At 34.8% G+C, this 23,200-nt stretch overlaps 1 protein-coding gene across 1 annotated transcript; it reads right to left on the reverse strand.

Moving 5' to 3' along the window:
- Positions 1–853: 853 nt before the first annotated feature.
- On the reverse strand, positions 854–22,688 carry CALB1 (calbindin 1). Its single transcript, NM_001163952.2, is given in 11 exon segments — positions 854–2,487; positions 2,830–2,901; positions 3,738–3,791; positions 3,939–3,978; positions 4,069–4,124; positions 6,605–6,682; positions 9,688–9,744; positions 9,867–9,950; positions 17,836–17,910; positions 21,809–21,885; positions 22,398–22,688. Coding segments are annotated over 11 exon segments (786 nt in total). The 5' UTR covers positions 22,477–22,688; the 3' UTR covers positions 854–2,373.
- Between the last annotated feature and the right edge of the window lie 512 nt (positions 22,689–23,200).

Genomic DNA, 23,200 nt, shown 5'->3' on the forward strand with positions numbered 1-23,200 from the left:
CACAAACTCACATTTGATTTTTCACTCTCTTAAGAGTCTTTTGGGGAACAGATTCTTAATTTTAATAGAGTACAACTTTTCAATCTGTTTTTTCAATAATTGGCCGTTAAGAAATCTTTCCATGAATGAGGTATTGAAAATAGTCTCTTACGTTATCTGCACATCTTTCACATTTAGATTGACAGTATACCTGGAATGAATTCTGTTTGTGATATGAAGTAGATGTATAAACTATCTTACATTTACCTTTTCAGATTTATTTTCTACTCTTCACTCTGTTCTCTACTCCAGGAGGCTGGCCTCTCACTTATATGTAAGTGTGACAGTTATAAGAATTTCTTTCCCTGATAGTGCTCAGGAATTAAAGTCCACCATGACAGGCCAGGTGCTGGATTTGTGACCGTTATTACTGTTAGCATCCTGGGAAGTCCCCTCAGATCTACTCCTATCAGAATTGTTGTTGTTCTCTCTTTTTCCATGCCGTTATTGTAATAGTGCCAAACCTAGTTTTGGTGTATACTTTGTAATAAGCAGCTATTTTCCTACAGATGAAATATAGGGAAATTCTGTATATTTCTCCTATTCCTTTGGAGAAGATCTTTCATGAAATATTTTATTATGCCAGTTGGGTGAAAAACTAAACATTAGGATTTTTGGAGATTTGTTTGTAAATCTTAATGTCAGAGGTACCTCTTACTTCAGTGAGGCATCTAATAATTCACTGAGTCAGGCAGGTTTACCTTTATTTAAGTTTCTTAGGCCATAATAATTGCAGCATCCTACGTTCCCATTTGAATTGATCATGGGTTACATGTTCACTAACTGTTTGAGGAAGAGACAAAAATACCAGAGATTAGAGTTGTTTTCCTCTTTATTTAGTCTTAGCAGTTAAATTCAGCCTAAAGTCAGTGCTTCCATTTACACACTAGAAGCAAAGCCACTCTATCACTCACATCAATCACTTGATAAATTTTATTTTTTGGCAGATCTCTTTTCTGTTCATTCTTGGGAGAAAGAGATACTTCACTTTTTTTGTTGTTATTTCTATGACTTGAGAAAACCAGTGCTGAATTTATAGAATGGGGACATTCAAACTGACCCAGAACTATTAACTCTTTGGCAGTAATTTTATAAATTTCACACAGACACATCTCTCATAGCTCCCTGCTTCATAGTCAAAAACTCAGAAATCACCAACCATTGCATGTCAACTGTAACCAATATAGGATATTCTAGCTACAAATATATGAAACTATTACTTGGATATGGGTCAAATGAATATTTTAGAATCTCCCTTGCTAAATAAGATAAGTGATTACATTAGCATTTCTGTTCAGATATTATTTTTAACTCATTTGAAACTATTTGCAGATAGAAATAGAACTATTCTTAATGCTGATCTCAATGTGAAATATAGAATTCACAGAATACACAAAATTATCGATGATACAACATTCAACAATCAGGTTGCTATGACTTTTACATTAGAATTCAATTATGCAGTAAAAAATAGAATTGTTATAGCTAGAAAAAAATATTTTAAGAGGCAGCAGATACCCTTGGTGGAAATGAGCAGTTCTACATAGAAAGAAAATCCAAGAAGTATGCAAACTGGACACCAGGATACCGGGTATACATAATTTAATCAGAGATTATACAGAATATGACATAAAAACAGCAGTTTACTAGAATATAATCTGCAACACGTGAAAGCAATTTATAAAATGGGTTAAGGTCATACTCTAATAGTAGACTTGTTGGAAATACCAACATAGAATCAGACAGATGTGCTGCCTTTCCTGGTCATCAAATCAACTTGAACCGAGCAATTGGTATGGATTCAAGCATAGATGTGTTGCTGATTAATAAACTAAATCTTGTGTAGTGAGACTGTTAACTTCATAGAGCCACAATTAACTATTGATTGATATTTTGGTATTTTAGATGCAAAAGTACATTCCTCCTAAAAATTGGAAGTACAACTTAGAACTACTATCTCCTATTCAGTGACAAATATGCATTTACACATCAGAAACTAGAATTTTAGAGACTAATCCTGGTAGAATTTTTAGGGAAATCTTGTCCAACCAAATTTATGGTAACAAGAATATGTTAGGTTATTATTTTTTTTTAATTGAGTGTATTGTCTGGCCTAAGCTCAGACGTTCTCCTTTTCAGTTGTATGGTTACAAAAACTGTATATTACAAACAGTATAGAAACAAGCTGAAAAGAATGTGCCACATATCCTGGACAATTATCTATATGCAGTTAAATTTACAGATATAAAAGAAAAAACAGCCTACTCCCTTATAGTGCACAGTTATTTTTTAGATACAGTGTATCGCTAGTAAGTGGTCTTGTGATCAGCAACTCTAATTGTCCCCAGCACAGAGAATAAGAGCAAGATCCGTTCGGTACAGCTTCCCTCCATCCGATAAAGCCATTATGCTTTTCTTGTATGTTGGAATATTATTAATATCCAGATCCTGTATAGAACATAGATGGCATTGTAATTCAGTTAAATATGGAAATTAATTAACCACTGTCAAGTGATAAAAATGTAAGATGAAAACTGCTTGTTACATCAATCCCTAAAAAGATCTGGATTAAATTCTTATACAGATGTCAATAATCACAAGGTTGTTTTTAAAAATCTGTTTATCACAGTTATACAGATTTAGTCCAGTACCAAATCAGGTTAAGAAATGAAATCTACTTCTGATCCTCTATATATTTTTTAAGTAGATTTCCAAAAACGGATGTGAGGTTGCTTCTGGATGGATCCATAAAGTCTACTTAAGAAGTAAATGGAATGGTAACTAAATTACCTGTTTATTCTTCTCACACAGATCCTTCAGCAAAGCATCCAGTTCATTTTCATCTATGTACCCATTGCCATCCTGAGGGAGGAGAAATGAAATAGTATACAACTAACTCCATCCACAATAATGGGGAATGTAGTAAAATGGAAATAGTTGGAATCCTCAGAAATGTCCCTACTGCATACTTGGCAGATATTCTAACCTCTTATGTCAGACCCTAAAAATTTTAACTGCTCTGAAGTTCCAAAATAGGTATGAATTGCCTCTCACTCAACACCCTACATTTGTAAAATACTTTGAACTTGTCACTTTCACATTTAATATTTCACTTTATGTTAATAATATCACCTCTTGTTGAACTAAGTAAGTAGTCACAAATATGTTCATATGAGTGAGGGCACTGAGGCCTGGGGAAGCTATGTGACTGCCCTGATGTCACACCAGGTGGTGGCAGAGCTGTCCTAGAACCCACAAGGACTGATCTGGTTAAGGAGTACAGAAATTACAAGATATGAAGAATGTTAACTAGTGACATCACAAACCACCTTTCCTCACACACATTGATGTTATCATCTACTGCATGGGGGGATTCTGCTGGTTATTTTCGTTCCACCCTGCAAAGTGGGTATTATTATCTCTTATTCCTCTTAAATGAGGAAATTGGAGTTCAGAGGAAATTGGTATCTATTTAAAGCCTCACAGCAGATAAAACTGTAGCATGGGATTTGAATCAAGATTTGCCTAATTTGGGACAAACCATAATACATTGCCTATGATAAGAATGAATTGGCTTAGTAATTTTAATAGCTCATGTTTCTTTTAATATGAAGCTTGAGTTCGAGGGTTTTTCCCCTTCGTGAGCATTTTCCAAATTCTTCTAAAGAATCGAATTATAGGTAAGAATGAACTTTTACCTGATCATATAACTCAAAAGCTTTATTGAACTCTTTCCCACACATTTTGACTCCCTAGATGATAGAGAAGAGAGCAAAGGTTAGAATGCTACTATTATATTTCATTGTATTTCTATCAGCAAATTTCCCACATTTTTTCAAGGAAACTTTTTTGGACTTTTCAAGGAAAATATTATTTATGGCGGAGAAAAAGAGATATACCTGAAATTTAAGAAGAAAATTCTCCTGCACTGGTAGTAACCTTGTGAGAGAGAAACATTATATTAATAGATTAGATTTCTTGACAAGGATCAGCTTACTATAATAATATTTACATAGTTCCTAAACTCACCTGGCCATCTCAGTTAATTCCAGCTTCCCATCATTATTTGAATCAAATAGTTTCAGCTGAAAGACAGAATGTCATTACTGTTGCCATCGAAGGATGACTTATTGCATGAAGGAGAAGAAAATTTGAAATAAAGCAGTTTGAATTATCAATTACTTATATAGACAGCAGAATTCTAGAAACTAGCTATTAAACTTTCAGTGAAAATTTTCAATTCTATGACTTGTGTCAATTGACAAAGTTTGTCAGAACAATATAGAATAGTCAAACAGAGGAATATTTATCTTAGCTAGACTTCTGGAATACTGTCATTTATTTTTCTTGCAAATATGTTTATATATGTGTACCAAGATGTGGAAGAGATGATGTCTGGTAGTATATAGCACATCCTGAAACTCTCCAAACAATGGTATGAAAATAAATATTTAATTTGTTTCCCATTTTTAGAGCATAAAAGAGTACAGACAGAAGCAATAGGCAGATAATATGAAAAAATACTTAGAGAATAGGATTTTTGAGTAATTTTCAACTGTTTTATTTTCCCTTGGATACTAGATAGTAAAGCTCCCTACCTCCCCATTGCTCTTACATACACATCATGCCCCAAGACACACCCAGATATAAACACACTCATACCTGTAACCAGGAAGCATTCATGTTTTGAGAAAGTAGCAGCTATATATGAAATATACCAAATATGTATACTAAATATGTGAAAAAGTAGCATTATTTTTGTTTTTAAAGAAAGGAATGTGATCAGGGTGATATGGATATAGGTTTAGTGAGGTCTCTGTAGTGAGAAAAGGGAGGGTATTCTACGGTTTGAGATGTTCTAGGAATCCTTTGTAGGAGGCAGATTTTTTCAGGGTCTGATAATGACACAACATTTTGTAATTCATTATCCATAAGTCTAATATTGGCACACTGTCTACCAAGATGCTGGACATCAGATCACACAGTTTAGTGCCCATAGGGAAATATTTCCCCACATATATATTTAAATTTTAATTAGTTCTTGATTAATTTGCTTCCTGGATTTGAACTGGTTTATGACATTTAGTCAGATAGGCCAGGCCAATCCAACAGGCGGAAAACTCCCATCTGAGTGATTTTAAAAAGGCTGCTTCAAATTTCTACCTGGAAAGGAGTCTTTACTTTAAATAGACATCCCTTAAGATTGGCACAAAACAGAAAATTGCTAAATGTAGGTTATTGTCTGCTTCCCAAAAGTTATTCAGAGCTTAGATCTACCCACTGTGACACATTTTTAGGCTAATCCTATGATAAGTGAAAATGTAATGAGGAATTAAAGAGGACACTTTCTTAACATTGAAAAATTTTTTTGATTGTTTCAAAAGTAAAGATTAGTCCCACTTTATAATAAATACCACTGTATAGTGAATAGGGCAATAGTTAAGTTCTAGTGTTTTTATTTCCCACATAAAAGTAGGCTGACAGGCTGAAAGTAAACCTCAGTTACATTAAATATAATCAAACTCTTTATAAGATTATTTCTTAGGGTAACTAAAAAGTCTAACTCTTTTATCTAATAATTTTTTTAAGATGGACCTATGTTTTATGGATTATTTATTTAAATCCATGAGGTAAGAATTCACTGTACCTTTACAGTACTTAGAGCATACAAAAATATATATGCTGATCTGAATACTTTAAAGCTTCATCTGAATTTCAAAAATTAAACAACTAAATAATGTTGCTAAAATATTGGCCTGTGGCTTAATCAGTTTGGCAAAGACTTTTCCCTCATAGTTCTAATGCTGTAATGAGTCAAAATTAGCAAATTTTACCCACTTGAAATTAATTAACTTCATAGGCATTGTATTATTCTATCTAGAACTTCATAAATTTACTTGTTCATTAATTCCTGAAACATGAAGTACTTATGCATAAAGCAATTTCCTTGGCTCTATTATCAATATTCTACGATAGATCTTGGTTATTTCCCATAGCATCAGGCTCAGGCTATATTTGTATTTCCTCACCCAAAGCACTAAGGCAATATTCCAAAATAACAGAATCAAAAGAAAGAAGGAGGAAATACCCATTTTTAGTCACTCAATGAATAAGGTAGCTAGAAGTTCTCTTTAAATTCTAACAAAATCTATGATTTCCTAAGTCATGATAAAAGTTGATTCAAAACCTCTATAATAAATGAATTTTAGTGATATAATTTATATATCTATAATGTAACTTACATATGTATAAGTTGTATAATTTAATGATGTAATTATACTGGTTTTATAAGAAAAATAAGTGATCTTTTGACAAATAAAAATTACCTAGCTCCACAAGAAAGGAAGTACTCATACGCTGAGCCTTAAAGCCAATGCCTGCAGCACTCAGCCTTACAAGGTGTAAGCATCCTTAAGTATTCCACTTTTCAAGTGAAAAGATACCTATGTGCTGTGATGTCCACACCATGGTTTATTTATTTCATCCTGTGTAGCATTGGAAATTAGCAAGAACACAGTAATATTTCATAGGCCTTGGGCTATAATCTTGTCAAGATCAGTCTTACCATTAGGTCTGTATACTCAGCTAGTTTTGTATCATCAACCGTCTTGTTTGCTTTTTCCAGCAGGTCCTTTAGAAAGTTCTGGTAATCAAAGAACACTCAGATAAATTTTGTCAATAGCATATAGTCTGCTTCCATTTCAACATGCCTTGAAACATAATATTCCGGGAATGCAAAGAAGTTTTGTTTTGAAGGTAGAACATGGTGAGGAGAGGAGCTTAGAGGGACACTAAACCATGTAGTTCTCTTGGCATTCCAGCAATGAAGCTGCCTTTGACAGCATCATCTGTTGTAGTCTGGGCTACACTGTGCTTTTATGATTTCAATTAAAGGAGTATCTGGATGGTGCACTGTGTAGAAATCTAAGTAAAAACTTGTAAAACCAGCCAGCGCAGTGGACACATTTCTATGTGACGATATCTTCACAAATACTGATGTAACTCTTCTGCAAGAAACACAAGGGCCCCTCGCTATATCTTCATGATATGTGATGAAAAATGATCAGTAAACCAGATAGAGATCTACCTCTCATTTCAAGTGCATTTTCTGCTCTCACAACTGTATTTCCACATCAGTTTATAGCCAGTATGAAGCTTGTCTCACAAGAGGGCCATCTGGTTAGCTTACAGGCTGGACGCAGTCAAAGCACCTTGGTTAGAATGCTTCAGCTGCCTGTTCAAACTAAAACAGTTGGCCATAGATGATGTTATCTAATCTTTGAAAGATCTGTGAATCATATTAAAATAGAGATTAATGTGGGAAGGATGAAAAAAGATGATTATTAATTTGACAATTGGAGTTAAAGAGTAAGTTTAATTTTTTTTAACGGAGAAATAAAAGCTTTACAAAAGCTTGCAATATAAATGACAGTAAGTGCTTAAGCATATAATCTCTTTCATTTTGTCTAGTACTGTTCATTTGCAATTCCTTTATTTTCTCAGAAAATGAATTAATATAATTACGGAAAACTGAGCAGATGCTGTGCTCAGACATTGTTCAAGGACTGGGTTTCTTTGGTTCTGCAGCAGTGTATCCCCCTCTCAATGGATTGGTTCTGCTGGGCTGGTTCTTTTCATGGAAAGCGACCTTTCTTCTTGGTTTGATGAATTTATTTTCACTTCAAACATTCTACTTCAAATCCAAAATGAAGCATGGAAAATTCGAAGTTATCTGTTGGGAGTGAATTTTATTTTTGAGCCTTATGAGGCTTTTGTCAGAGATTAATTGGGTTAAAAATCCTCATCAGAGACTAAAATGGTAGTCACAAAAATAGCTTGGGAGAAACCTCGGGACGCTGAGATTCAAAGTCATGTCTGAGAGCAAGCGATGTTTTACTCTATTATGGATCTTAAAATTAGCTTTCTTGAAAGATCCATCAAAAAAGAATGCCAACTTATCTTCAAAATTCCCCAATGAGGAAGACTTCTATTTAGAATCTCTTTCTGAGAATAAAGCTTAGAACAAAGAAGGTCAGTATTGGAAATGAGCTAAGCTTTTCATTATTAACTAGAAATGACTTTTAAAAGAATTTTTTTGGTCCAATAGAATAAAAACACAATAGCTTAACTGTCAACTTATGTCTCTAGGTTACTAAGCTGCAAGTTTGTGAAAGCCATTGTTTTCAGTGACTTTACATTAAAAATGTTTACATTTCCAAGAGGCTGCAGTTGAATATGTTTCAGTAATTTTGCAATGGTACAAATGTCCCAGTTCCATCTCTAAAACTGTGTGAGACTCAAACTATGTTGAAACATGACTAGGAACCCATGTTTAATATTCATTTCTCCTTACATAGCAGCAAAAGAGGTGGCTCTTGATGACTGAGGCTTAAAAGTATGTGTTGTTGTGGGGGGAAAAACCCATTATTAGCATTATCAGATAATCTAAGTCCAAATCTAGGTTCTTTCCCTAGGCAGCTGTATAGCCTTGAAAAATTATCTAATCGCTCTGAACTTCAGTTTCTCTATTTGTATAATGGGAATGATAATACTTGCCTTGCAAGTTTTCTGTGAGGATTAAATGTTAAAATACATTTCAAGCACTTAGTACAGTGCCTGCCACATAGTAGGTGCTCAATAAATGTTAATTTGCTTGCCTAGTAGTAATGCTATATCCTGAAGATAGAGAAAATGGGGTCTTCCAGACTGAGAAGCCTTTGGGTTGATTTAAGGAAATGAGAAAAAGATGCTTCCACATTTCTGAAAGGCTGGTAAATTGAGTTCATGAATAGTATATAATTTATTTTGCCTTGTATTTCACAAAATCTTTCATGTGCAACATCTTACTTGAGCTTCATAATAAATCTGAGAGGAAGGCAGTATTACTTTCATTTAAAAGATTAAAAAAATCAGACAGCTATATAGAGATTTGTCCAGAGGTAAGACTTGATTTCAGGTCTCTTTGCCTTTTTCTTTAGTACATCCTCCATCTCCCCCACCAGCTCCTCTGTATATCTGTGGGATATGAATTGATAAATTCATTTTCAAAGTTGTGGTTTTTCAGAAGTTTGATTTTGTTAGGACTTTGTTGGTTTTTTTGTTATTGTTGAGAGGCAGCAGCTTGTGTGGAATGTCTAGGGGCCTTAGAGGCAGATGAATCTGGGTTTAAACATTGCAACCCTCCGTCTTACTTCTGTGTGACCTTCACTTAATTTCTCTTAACCTTTTTCCATAGTGGGGGATAATACTAATCTCATAGAACTCACACTAAGATTAAAGAAGATAATGTGTGTAAAGTACCTGGCATATAGTAGGTGTCCGATAATTATTTCTTTGTCTTTCTCTTGAAAGAGAAATCTATTTATATAGTTGTTTAATTTATAAAATAAAATGTCAAATTTCAATGAAATGGAGTGGCTTATTTGGCTTAGGATATCATTATAAACTATCATCTATCTCTATCTATCTATCTCTCTATCTGTCTACCCACTTTATATAACAATTTGTGTATACCACACAAAATGCTAATTTCTTGCATTGCTGAACAGAATTTCAAGAAGTACTTGAAGTCTGTTTTTTGATCTGGTACTTCATTTAACAATGATGGAAGAGTGGGTGAAAATGTGCCACAAGTTTTTATTTGCTTACCTTAAGCTCTTCAGTTTCGATGAAGCCACTGTGATCAGTATCATATTTTCTCCATGTCTGTAAGTAATTTTGGATAAGGAAAACCAAACACATTAAAAAAAAAGCCAATAATTTTCCTACTTATAATCAGCTTTCTGAAGATGTTACTCATGTCATTCAGTGACAGAGCTTTCTTATACCTTCATGAATTCCTCACAAGACTTCAGCTGCTGGCATCGGAAGAGCAGCAGGAAGTTCTCTTCTGTGGGTAATACATGAGCCAGCTGGAAAAGATTAAAAATGTAAGGAGCATTACAACATTACCTCTGGCATTACTTCCTGCTTAGTTTTTCTTGAACTCATTCATTAGAAGTTGTTTTATTGCCTAGAAAACTGGGAGGGAGAAAAACATTAGAATTGTTCCTACAAAGTGCCATCATGTTTTCCAATGCTTGGGTGCTCTTGAGCAAGTGGTTCTCTGGTCAGGGAGATGGTTGCAGCATGCATGCATAGGAGGCTCAGGCAGGACTGGTTTCACCATGTCTCATCTGCTGGACATAGAAGCAGATTCATCTTGGCATCTTGACTTGTCATCTGTTCTGTGCCACAGAGGAGTCTTGCTTCTCTCAGGATGCATAGAATGGCATACATTTCGTGTAGAAGGAAAGAAACTATGAGAAATATGAATGTAGGGGAAAGAAAGGAAGGGAAAACTTGCATTCCCAAGTCTGAGGAGAAATCCTACTAAGAGATGCAAGGGAAGATAACTGAAGGCAATTGTAAGGTAGTGGAAAGAGAGGGGTAAAAGACAATTCATGATGAACAGTGGAAACTGAATAGTAATAGGGAAAATCAGTTCTCAAGTTGATGGTTTCTGCTAAAAGAATATCCACTGCTTGAATCCAAGACTTGGGTTTATTTTATGATCTCCTTTTCATGACCCTGTGACAATTCTCCTTAGATCTCATTTTGTAGCTTCAATTCTTCTTCTTCTTCTTTTTTTTTTTTTGGAGGAAAAAGGGCTCCAGATGCCATTTTAAGATGAATATAATCTATCTATTGTGTGCAGGGAGGGAGGGAGCTGGATTGATGGCCCCACTGCAGGCATGGGTTCTATTCCTGGCTCAGCTACTAATTAGCTGTGGTCCCCAGAACTCCCTCGGCCATTTCTGGAACTTACTGAAATGAGGAGTTGAAATAGAAACCAATGTCTCTTAAATGTATTGGGTGCAAAATGACTTTGAGAATCTGTTAGAATCACTACATCTTCACCATTAAAGAATGAACCTACGCATACTACATTTCATCTAATTTCCATAAGTTTATGAATCCCTTGAAGTGCAGGCATAGACCCTTATCCCTGGATTTGAGACCAAGAACCTGTGATCTAGATCAACCTTAATGTCAGCATAAGTTCCAAAAATTCTACCAAACTATAGGAAAGTCTCTCCCTATTTTTTTTTAAATTTCATCCTTTTAAGTCCATTAAAAAATTAAAAATGTAATATAAAATATATCATTCCACATTATAGGCAAGTAATTTCAGCTTGTTTATGCCTGCATAATATGTCCTTTAACTTATCTTGTTTTTAGTTCTTTCAAATAATGTCTCAAATTAGAACCATTCAGTTTGTAGGCACTACACATGGGGGTAAAACTAAGGGACAGGGCCGAACATCTTATTAGGATGTTTAGTATGACTCAGTCAGAAAACATTTTCTTGTTTATTTTGAAACAAAGGTCACTAGTGTGGTTGTGCATTAACATAAGCATTCATTTAGGAAGCAGAATGTAGCCAATGCCAACTTTTCCTGTATTTATTGGTACGTAACTCGTCAGATACTTTGTAACTTTTTGGTGGACCTCCCCCTAGACCATCCACTTCAGGAGGGCAGGGACTATTCTTGGTCTGCATTCCCTGAATGCCCAGTATGGCACTTAGTTTGTTATGTGCCTGACATAAATGCTTGGTGGATTGGTTGATAATTTTACTTCATTAGAAATACCTACTTAACATGATTTATAATATTTTTTTTACTATCTTCATCCCAACTTCATATATTGCTCGAATTTTAATAATTATTGTGTATTGTTTTGAACAAAAAATCATTCTTCTTAAAAGAATTATACTTCTCAAAATCCAGCAAATACATGAAAAACAGAAAAAAATAAAAGAATGAGCTATAAGCAATGACCAAATGTAAAATTATGGAAATTTTATCCATTTTTGTTTCAAATATTAAAGCTCATATAACTTACAGAAAGTTCAGAGTTCTCTAAAATGTCACATATAGAGATGGTAAAATTGCTCTTCATGCCTAGTGTAAATGTATATTTTTTCGCCCATGTCATTTTGGTCTTACTTGGTTTAATTATTTAAAAAAGTACAGATTATATCTACATGCAATATATTCAATCTTTTTTAATTTCACTAAACTGTTAATGTCAAACTGAATACAGCACCATCCTCTTTTGCAGACATTAGAAATGAGTCTTAAACATGTAAAAGATTATAATAAGACAAACCAGCCATTAAAAAGGAAGCAATGGATGTGCGTGGATAGGATGTGGTTATAGTGAACACAAAGAAATCATCTTTTTTTTTTTTTTTTGAGGAAGATTAGCCTTGAGCTAACTGCTGCCAATCCTCCTCCTTTTGCTGAGGAAGACTGGCGCTGAACTAACATCCATACCCATCTTCCTCTAGTTTATATGTGGGATGCCTACCACAGCATGGCTTTTGCCAAGCGGTCTCACATCTGCACCCGGGATCCCAACCGGCTTGGGCTGCTGAGAAGCAGAACGTGCAAACTTAACCGCTGTGCCACCCAGCCGGCCCCAGAAATCATCTTTTTTAAGGTGTGTTTCACAATGTGGTGGTCCTGTGTTTTCTGTTCATCTTTCTGTCAATGCATTGTGAATCAATATTCAAATTTCAGAGCTGGGCACAGTAACTCTCCAGCTGTAGCATCTAAGACCATGTCGACAAAGTGCCAGAGGTATTATATAGAAGGTGTTAAGTAGGGCTGCTTTGTTCTCGGATTGGCTAAGTCACTGCTGTCCATAGAAGTATCCGATCCTGCCTGCTCCAGGATTATTGGTGATTGCTTAGTTCTGGGGCTGCCTGCCTGCTCTTTTAAGAACTCCCAAAACTTTGTTATATATTGGAGAAGAGAGTGAAGAATATCAAGGGAATGAGTGGAAGACTGATAGCTGTGGCCACAATGAGAATCCCTCAGAGCTTCATTTATGAGAACTGGTTGCCTGTCATGGAGAGTGGGGAAGCTAAAATTTCTTCCTGTTTGCCTGTCTCCTGTCCTAGTCTACATACATCTTGAGTATAGGGTCAGTGTCTTATTTACTGTTTCTTTGCCCAGCACCTGCAAAAATATCAGTAAATATTTTACCGAACCATTGAATGAAGGCAATTGACTATCTGTCTAGGGTCCTCATACGCTGCAAATAAGAAAATAAAATTCCTTTGGAGATCATTCAAATAACTTATTACTGTGCTGTGGATAGGAGTTGGGGTGATATTGTGATATTCCACCCAGAGCTCCCTTCAGGTGCTGTGAGTGTTGCTGTGGCATTAGCTGTCAAGCCCCTTTGGGAGATTACCTGGGCTGAAGAGAGCCGTGTTCCCAAGGAAGCTGCATGTTATGACTGATCCACATAGAGATATAAAGGCCCAGCCCTTTCACTCAAAACTTAGGACATCTCTGGAGGGTTGTCCCAGCTTCAGAGCTCACTGTAGGGTCAGCAGAAGCCTCTGTTGAGACGGTATCATAGCCCATCATCTCCCTCTGCGCAGTCTTGTTCTTTTCATTTCCCTTTGATAGGTATTCATCCCTAAAGCACTTCTTAATAAACCTTCTCATTGCTAATCTTCAACTCAGATCTGCTTCCTACAGAACTCAATCCATGACAAGAGTCTTATACATTTCTCTTCTATTTCTAGGCATAATATGGAGCCCTTGCTTTAAGTTTTGGAGTAGGTTGAGATCCCATGCTATGGCTCACATGGCTGTGATTCAGAACTGAACATGCACTGTAGGGAATTCATAGTCACTAATATTAAGAACCTTACAGGGATGCAGATAATTTTGACTTTGTTTTCCTGACAATTTCAAAGCAGGAGATAGAGTGGTAAAGCTAAGTACTAGGTGCAAGGAGAGCACACATGAAGGACAACTTTACTAGAAACATAAATGATGGAGCTAGATACTTCAAAGCGAACATGGGGTATAATTCCTCACTTAAGACAATCATGGTGCATGTTAACGTCTTTCATCACATATTAGCAAAGCATTCACGTTTTTCATTTGGGAACCAGGGAAATACTTTTCCTAGTCAATGAGAAGTGAGTACAGGAAATTTGGAAGGCAAATAATCTTCTCACAAACATATAAGGCTAGTTGAATTTAATAATTTGAATTTGACAAAATGTATAAGAAGTGGGAAAAAAGCTTGGCATTCAGAAGAATGAGGTAGATTTTCTGAAGAGTTATTTTTATTTCTAATAATAATAGCAAATATATTTATTTACAGTGTGTAAGGGTTGATCTATTTGTTTGAGATGTATTATTACGTTTGATGTTGATACTTATATATCACCACTGTTCACAGCCAGGGAAACAGAGGATCAGAGAAGATAAGTGGGCTGCTATCACATAGCTTATAGTTTGAGCTAGATTTGAAATCAGACAGTCTGATTTTCTTGATTTTGAGGCCCTGGTCCCTTACCTTCATCACCCTCCATTAAAATCTTCAATCAAAAAAGTTTTTCTAATAAATTATTTAAAAAATTATCCACCGCACAGTTTAAAATCAGATTTCATTGTCCCTTATTTCCCCAAGTTCTGAAGTGATGGAGTACTCTACCGTGAAAAATTACATTCACTATGGCTAAATTCACATGCTCATATCCCACATGGAAGGAAAGAGGGAAGTCTAGAGAAGTGCCTGTAGTAGTAGGATTAAAATTAGATCTATTTTTTTAGTGGATGTACTGACCTGAACAAATAGACACAAGACTGGAGAGGATGGTAGGTTCCCACACATTGCCCAAGGGATCAGGTGAAAAGCTTACAGATTTGACATCCAGCTAAGGGAAATATCTATACTTAATGTGAGCATCAGAGAAGAAACTTCTATTATCTGCTAAATCATTCAATCTTCCTCTTTAACGATTTTAATCTGCTTTCGCTGCAATAGAGCTATTAGTCTGACTACATTTAGAACATTTTTTGACTGTCATGGTATGTGTTAAATTATCTCAGAATTTCAGTGCTCCTGATTTGAGTCCATATTAACAATCTTTTTATTACTGAATTGTATTTGTGTGAATTTTAAAATCTATTTAAAGACATGAAATTAAAAAGTTCAGAAGAAAGCACATCTGTACATCATCCCTCTTTTTATGTTTCTAGTAGCAAAGGCATGTTGTTGGAAAGTTTCAGTCAACTTCATCAGGATAGAACTTTGAAAATCAACCACTGTATTTTTTGATCTTTGGAACAACATGTTTCAATTAGAGTAAAATCAATTTGGCCTGTTTTCACCAGGAAACCAGCCTACTGCATGAATATCATTTGGTTTACTCTGATTAGATTTTGATGGGCCTATGAGTACACCTATTAAGTGGGAAACACATATAGGAAAATCCAACCTGTGTTTTCTATGAACACCAAAGTTAGGGTGTACTTGATGTGAGGAGGTAGATAAGTACAAATTTTGGAAGGCATGGGATTTTTCCATTCCTTCATAGCTGTCTGGGATTTGTGTATTTGTGTCCCATGTTACATACAGGATTTCTTTGCAAGTGATATTATGTATCAAATTGGAAAACAGAAAGGATGAACTTCATTTATATAACTTCTAGTGACACTAGAGAGTACCTTATAAATTCAGGGACTCCCCACTCCTCCTTTGCCTATTTTCTACATGTAATCTGTAGCTTTCAATTTCTATAACATCTCTATACTTTGCGCATACCTGTTCAACCAGGCTAAACATACAGCCTTGCCATAAGTAATCAGCCAACTGAAATGTCAAAATATATTTTTTTAATGCAGAAAATGTACAGATTATTATTTTTAAAAAAAGGCAGAGTAGTTTAAAGGAACATGGGTGGGTTCTGGCTGTTCCACCATTCATTTCTTATTTTTTCTTTGACTTTAGGCAAATTCTATTGAAGCCTCAGGTTCTGCGACTATAAAAACAGATCTTCATTTTATATTTAAACATTTTATTTTGTTATGACGATCAAATGAGAGAATGTATTTGAAAACACTTCATAAATTATGTAATGTCGTACTAATGTAAATTGTTTTTCTTATTGTTATTGCTATAAAAGTTCCTCAATTCTTCATTTCAGCCTCCATTAACTTCTTCATCCTCTTCTGTTACCTATCTTTTCTCACACAGAAAACCTTTCTTTCCTATAACAGTTTCTTATCTCAAAGTTTTGGGAAAATTTCTTTCATGAAACCTCCAGGACAATGCGTCTGCTAGTGACCCTTAGCCTTTCATTCAAATATGACCTCAAATTATAATTCATAAATGATTATATGCTATCATATATAGTAAAACCGAGATCCAAAACAGATTCATCCCTTCTGTCTTTTTAAAAATGCAAAACCCATGTGGATTGGACTCTTTTTATACTAGTTTCATACTTTTCATACTACTATTCAACCTAAGATTGCTGAAGAAATTAAGTAAAATAAATAGCTCAGCACAGCGGAGTCCTTCAAGGTGAAATATGTTAAGTATAAGATGACAGTCTTTCTTCTACTGGAATTATGAAATATGCCAAATCCAAAATAGCCACATCTAAAATTTCACTGATTTCAGATTTTCCAACTGGTTTTGAGAAGATTTACTTTATCTCATTTATGTTTATTTAAAATTTACTTTTTTTATCCTTGATGATTTCATATCTTGACTAATTGGCCTCTATGTCAATCTGTAAGTCCCATTACTGTTAATTTATCTATTTATATAGTAATGAGTTACACATAGGCAAAGGGGAAAGTGAATACTCCAGGGAAATGTTTTAATTACAAAGATAATAATAGTATGTTCTTCCTTAGCTCTATTTGTAGTAGCTATTTAAAAATAAATCTATTTCACATTGACATCACAAGTGTTGTATAAGATCAATTATTTGAAAACCAGGTTAGTTCTCTGAGTCAAAGTTAAATTATGACTAAATGTTGTTGACAGCCAGAATACTTCACAATCTAATACATTCAGAATATTGTATACAAAGAATGTAATTATGCTTGTGATTTTGCATATTTTACAATACAACCTTATTAATTTTTCTGCACAAAGCTGTGGACCAAATTTCTCTAATAGGTTGCAGAGATAAGGAAAGTAGTTGAGATACCAGAGCTTGGAAAAGTAGAAGTAAGAGAAACAATAGCTCTTTCACAAAGATGAGAATCCCAAAGAATTGATGCATAATTAGATTTTTGCTTCCTTCATTCATAGACAAAAGAAATGTTCTCAGTAGGAAAAGGCATTGTCAAAAGATAAGACTTGACACCTACAGTTTTAACTTTTAAAGGCCCAAAAGAAGTCTTTACTTATAACACATCATAAAATATTCTCTCACTTTTGCTGAGTTCTTATGTTTCTACTTGAGCCAACTGCCAAGCTAAAATAGAATTTCAGAAACGAGGATGCAGCTTTTTGCCATGATTTCATCATAGAGATTGCAAATATTTCATTTTATATTTTAACAGAAAAGTCTATACTGTTAAATGATAAGAAATACCAATGAACTCCATGTACTTGGCTGGAATTTTAATGAAGTGATTGTGGGTAGTGTAATGGCTTGGGTACCCATCCGGAAGTTGAGGACGTGAGCCTCTAACTGTACCTGTGCCAGCAAACAGCTGCATGACAAAAGGCAAATCATTTCACTTCTCCAGGTCTCAGCAGCATAATGTATTAAATTTAGGCTCTAGATTAGACAGACTCTTAGGTTTCTTTCATTTCTGAACAGTTTTGAATTTATATTTTTGAACAGAAGATAACATCTTCCTTAAGCAAAATAAGCCTCTCTGAATAGGTCTTGACATATTATGTTCTAGTTGGATATCACTACAAAAGGAAGATCATTTATTAAAACTACATCAGAAAAATGCATAAGTTACTTACCTCTACAATTCCTATTTTCCCATCATCTTTCTGCCCATACTGATCCACAAAAGTTTTCATCTCAGGTGATAACTCCTAAAATTACATAAAAGCAGATAATAATTTTGTAAAATAACAACTGAATTATGCTCGTGACGGTGTTAAAAACTTACTGCAAAGAAAAACCTGAATTGGAACCTTTTGGAATTATGGATAGTGATAAACTATGTATTCTCATGAAAATCAAAGACACAACTGGCACACAGTATTTACTGGTTTCAAATGAGAGTTATGATTATCATTTCTGAATCAATCACTATGATTTATCTTATCTTCTATTATTAGTTTTCAGAATATGCTATCCTTGGAAAATATAGTCAGAATTATTCAGTTCATAACCTTTAGTGAATTCAAATATAATGATCACTGTTAATATACCTTACCCATTGCTTGCTTCAGGAAAGATTCTTTTATATTGCTTCACTAATTGTCCCAAAATATTTTCTTTATCCTAACATGTTTTATCCATGGAAAGTAATAATATATGTTTTTAGTTTGGACAAGCAAAAAATGTGAATGTTGAAGAGCGACTCACTTTGTAAACAAAGAATGTTTCTAGCATGGAAGTAGTGTTTATTGGTTAAATATTAAAAAATTAAATATCAGAAAAATATGTGTCAGATAAAAAAATGTCTTGACCAATTTGTACTTTCATTAGAGGCAGACAATATTGATGACCTTATTTTAGGCCACGGGTTGTGTATGCTTTGCCTCCAAGAGTAACTTAGGGAGCAGTTTTCCACTATTTTACTGTTTCCATTTTTTCCAAGATAATGTTTCTCCCCCATGTATTTTAGTACAATAAGACATGTTTAAGAATGACAAAGTGAATGCTTTCATCTCATTTGATTTTTTATTTTTTTCAATCTGTTCTATTTTTTTTAATATAATCTCTTCACATGCTGACAGATTAGAGAGCTATGAACTGTAAACTAGTTATCTGAATATAGAACTAGTATTCAGGAAGTTGAATTTATACCCTGGGGTCTCCAACATTGTCCATTTAAAACGGCCCTGCTGCATTAACTGAAACCTATTTAAACTGGGTCAGTCTTTACTCATGTACTAGTCTATGTCCTTGGGAAAGTAAATTAAGGTCTCAGTTTTATCATAACCAACAAGATGGTGGATTATCTATCACACGGTTTGCTCTAGGGATAGATGTATTTACCTTAATATAATTTAAGGGTTATATAGAGGCTGTATATCATTACCACTAGTGTTACAAAATCCTTTTTGAACCAAAGTAAATATCTTTAGTATCACTGAGGTAAAAAATAGTAATTAAGCAATTTAATTATAATGTAGTCTTTCAAATAAAACTCTTCTACTGTGGGTTAAGTGCAATTTGCACTTATTAAGTTTTATTACAGCAGCAATTGTAAGAAAATGAAAGAGTCCACCCCATGACAATAGTGGGAGGGTCAGTTGTTATGTTTTTTGCACATACCTTAAAATAAACAAAAAATGAAGCATTTGTTTTTAAATCTTAAAACCATATAATGCCATTAGTTTAACTAGCAGACAACATTTGGTTTGTGAGCTTTTTGGGTGACAATTATGTCAAAATCTATGTTTTCAACAGTGTAAAAACATAATGATAAGAATAACAATAACATAATAATGACAATAAATTAAGCTTTATAAAAATGAATGCAAATTCAAAGACTAAATACCATCTTTAGTGTAAAATGGTAGATCTGAAAATATATTGGGTTGTTATATTTCATTAACGTTATATTCACTTATAGTTAATATTAGTGAAATTTTTGAAATTTCACATTATTAATATGACATGCCAACAATGTTTTCATTAATGCAGTGAAATCTGTTGTCCTATGGCCAGAAATGCAGAGAAATCTGGTTTACAAGGTCAATTTTTATGTTCTAAAAGAAGAGATGAAATATGTAAAAGTAGGTTTACTACAATGGGGCCAGTAGTATAGTGAAATATTTGTCTAGTACATGAAGCTCTCAATCCAGATCTTGATGTAGATTTTAACTATCCAAAGTCTATATACATAAGCCAGAAAAATCTTCAATTATCGAGGTACTAAGCAACATGATATCCTGTACCTATGCTCAAGTTTGGTATTATTGAATCATAATCTAATAATTAGAACTTCAAATAGTCTAAAATTGGGGTGTAGGGAGTAGGAAAAAATAATTAAGCTCTAAAAATTTTAAAACTCTGACATGAAGTCATTGTTTACAAATAGGTACAAATATTAAAATGGAAAAAGGAAAATAAAAATCTGAAAAATGTACAGAGTTTCTAGATATTTGAATTTCTAAGATGAAAATAAATCTCAAAATTACTTCTAGAAAAATTAAAATATAATCATTTAGCTGCTGGAAGCATCTTCCAAGGTTTGAATTCTAAATTTTATGGTAAGTAAGATTCTTCCAATCAGATATGTTAAATATTTATTTTTGAATGAAGAAGAGAATTGTTTTTGTTTTATTAGTCAAAGATACATAGAGCTATAATGATAGTGTTACATGAATTTATTCACGTGTATAAGGTAGGAGGACGATGTGGAAAGAGACTATAAAATATTTTGTGTTTTTGATTCCATTTTGTTTATACTTTCAGATTTATATAATATTCAATCTGGGTAAAACAATTCCCAGAGCATTATCTGATTTTAAATCAATTTAGTCAATAGTTTTAGTAGTGATAGTTCTCTAATGTATTATAATACATTTTAGAGTCCTTTGAGATTCTTTTGAATATGTTGTACAGAACTGTATATGATACAATTTTTAACTTACACAGAATAAAAATGTGATTCTTGAGATATATAGCATTGATATAGATTCTTGATGTATATATTACTGATATATGCATCAGTGCTGGAGGTGGTGATCTGCTAAAGGATCACACACACCTATATTTTCCTCTAAAGATATTTAATCTGTAATGTAAAATCTCTTTCTAAGGCAGTCAAAAATACCAAAGATCTTTGTCACCTAACTAGCCTAAATCCAACACTGCCTTCTGAAATGCAGTCTTACATAAACCCAATAGATTAGTAAAATTCTTAGCCTATTTTCCTTTATATAATCATCTCATCTATGTATTAAAGCTGGGTGTATTTTTATGCTGACAACATCTTTTCTTAACAGGTTAATTTATGCCCAAAGGGCATCATTCATGGTTAGTAAGAATTGTCATTTGTTTAATTAACTAATGGCTTAAATCAGAAATATTGCTTATTTTCAAAACACTGTTAATTGCTGCCCATCAGAGTATCACTTTGCTTTTTAAAAATACATGAAATTCTTAAAATTACTTTACTTTTTACATCTCTATCTTTTGGGTTTTTACTTCTCAATAGAAATAAACACCTTTCTTACTAAATTCTTGCTCACTATTATGTTGCAAGTTGTCTACCCTTCCCTCCGTGAGGAAGGTCAAGACAAGATATTTTCTCATCTCTTCAACCGCATCAACATCACATCAATACTAATTGGCAGTAAAATAAGAGATCCATAATGTGCAGATCTGTTTCCTGACCACCAAGGGGCAGAAATGTATTTCTACCCCCTTCCTTCTCACACAGTTAAAGAGAAGTTAAAAATTACCTAAGTGAACTCAATCGTAGAGGTGGTGATCTGTTAAAAGATCTCAGGCACCCACACTTTCCTTTTAAGCACTATTAAACCAAGTACAAGTATAGAATTTATATTTTAAAAGCTCCGATTTCAGATTGCAAGGTTTTTCCCTTTAGGGAATCTCTTTCTTTTCCTGTCTCTCTCCTTCTGTTTTCTCCTACACAATTTGGAAAGGCGCTCTTTCTCCACTTTCTCATTCAATAAATGTTTACATTCCCTGGAAACCACTGGATCCCGCTGACTCTTTACAAAAACGCTAGAATATTTTTATTTTAAGGTCAAAGGTCCTTTTCCTCCTTTGCAAAGTTGAACATACCAATCCAGCCTTCTTCCGCGCCTGCTGGAGTTCCTGAATCAAGTTCTGCAGCTCCTTTCCTTCCAAGTAACCACTTCCTGCAAAGACAAAGAGGCACCCAGGTGTCAGACATCTCATTCTGAGTTTCTTCCCTGTTCAATTTCGGGATAGCTATCTTTCTGGCCACCCGAGAGGCTCTCTCTTGCCTCCACGTTGTTTAGCCCGGAAAGGATAGGGCAGTGTACCCCTCTCGGGGTATCACACTTTACACCCACTAAAGGGCAAAGGAGTATGATAGGGATACTGAGCGTAGCCATAGAAACTTTGGGGTGCAGTGTCCCCCAATCCCTGATATCTCTCACTCTTCCCTTCTACTATTACCATTCTTGGAGAGAAAAGAGTTTAAGGTTTTGAGATAACATAGAAACAAAACATAAACTTTCAAGTCGATGGTTTGAAAGCCAGCCGGAGAGATAAGATTAGGGAGATGGGGGAAGAAATAAAGAAAAGAAAAGAGGGTTAATGGGATCAGGAGGCTCAGGGGAAGGGAAAAGGTGAGCGAGGGCACCGGCAAGGGTGTTCACACAGTTAAAAAGAGAGAGGATAATACCGTCAGCGTCGAAATGAAGCCAGATCTCGAAAAACTGTGAGGCTGTGATCAGAGATGATTGCAGGTGGGATTCTGCCATTTTACAGCGGAATGTGTGTCTGCGTGTGTGAGTATGTGTGAGTGAGTGTGTCAGTGCGACTGTGGAGTGAGCGAGAACCTAGGAGTGTGTGTGCCTGTGTGTGTATGTCTGCGTAAGAAAGATTCTGGGCTGTCAAGGAAGACCAAGCCGTGGGCGCTGCCGGGCGCTGTCCTCGGTGCTGCTCAGCTCAGGCGTTCCTCCGGAGTTCTCTCTCCACACTCCGCATCCAGTTCTCAGTATTTATCCTGACTGCCTGAGCCGGGCCACGCCTCCTCCTGCCTCCCATTCCCCACTCCCGCCTCTTGCTCACGTTAATCTTCTTCCCCTCCCTTCCAGTTTTCTCTTCTCCTTCCAGGAAAGCTAGCTGGAGCAGGAGTTTTGGAGCATGAGAAGCAGCAGGTGGTGAGAGATCCTTAGCTCAGAGACTGGATGCTGGAAACAGAGACTCATTTCCTCCCATATTGTCCTAGTCCATAGAGAATATCATTCCTGAATATTATAGTAAAACAAAACAAGTGGAGAGGTTTTGATTTTCAGATGGAAGAGGAAAGTCGATGAAGAGTAGAATCACGTAAATGACACTTTTATGTTGTGTGTGTGTGATTTCTCCAAGACATTTTAGTATTTGTTTTAACAAAGTCAGGTGCAAGCTTGGCAAGTATTAATTTGATTAATGTATACAATGAATCTACTGATATTAACTACTCTATTTTGTGTTTGTGAG

Source organism: Equus caballus, chromosome 9 (assembly GCF_041296265.1).
Source record: "Equus caballus isolate H_3958 breed thoroughbred chromosome 9, TB-T2T, whole genome shotgun sequence".
In the NCBI taxonomy this organism is placed as follows: Eukaryota; Metazoa; Chordata; class Mammalia; order Perissodactyla; family Equidae; genus Equus; species Equus caballus.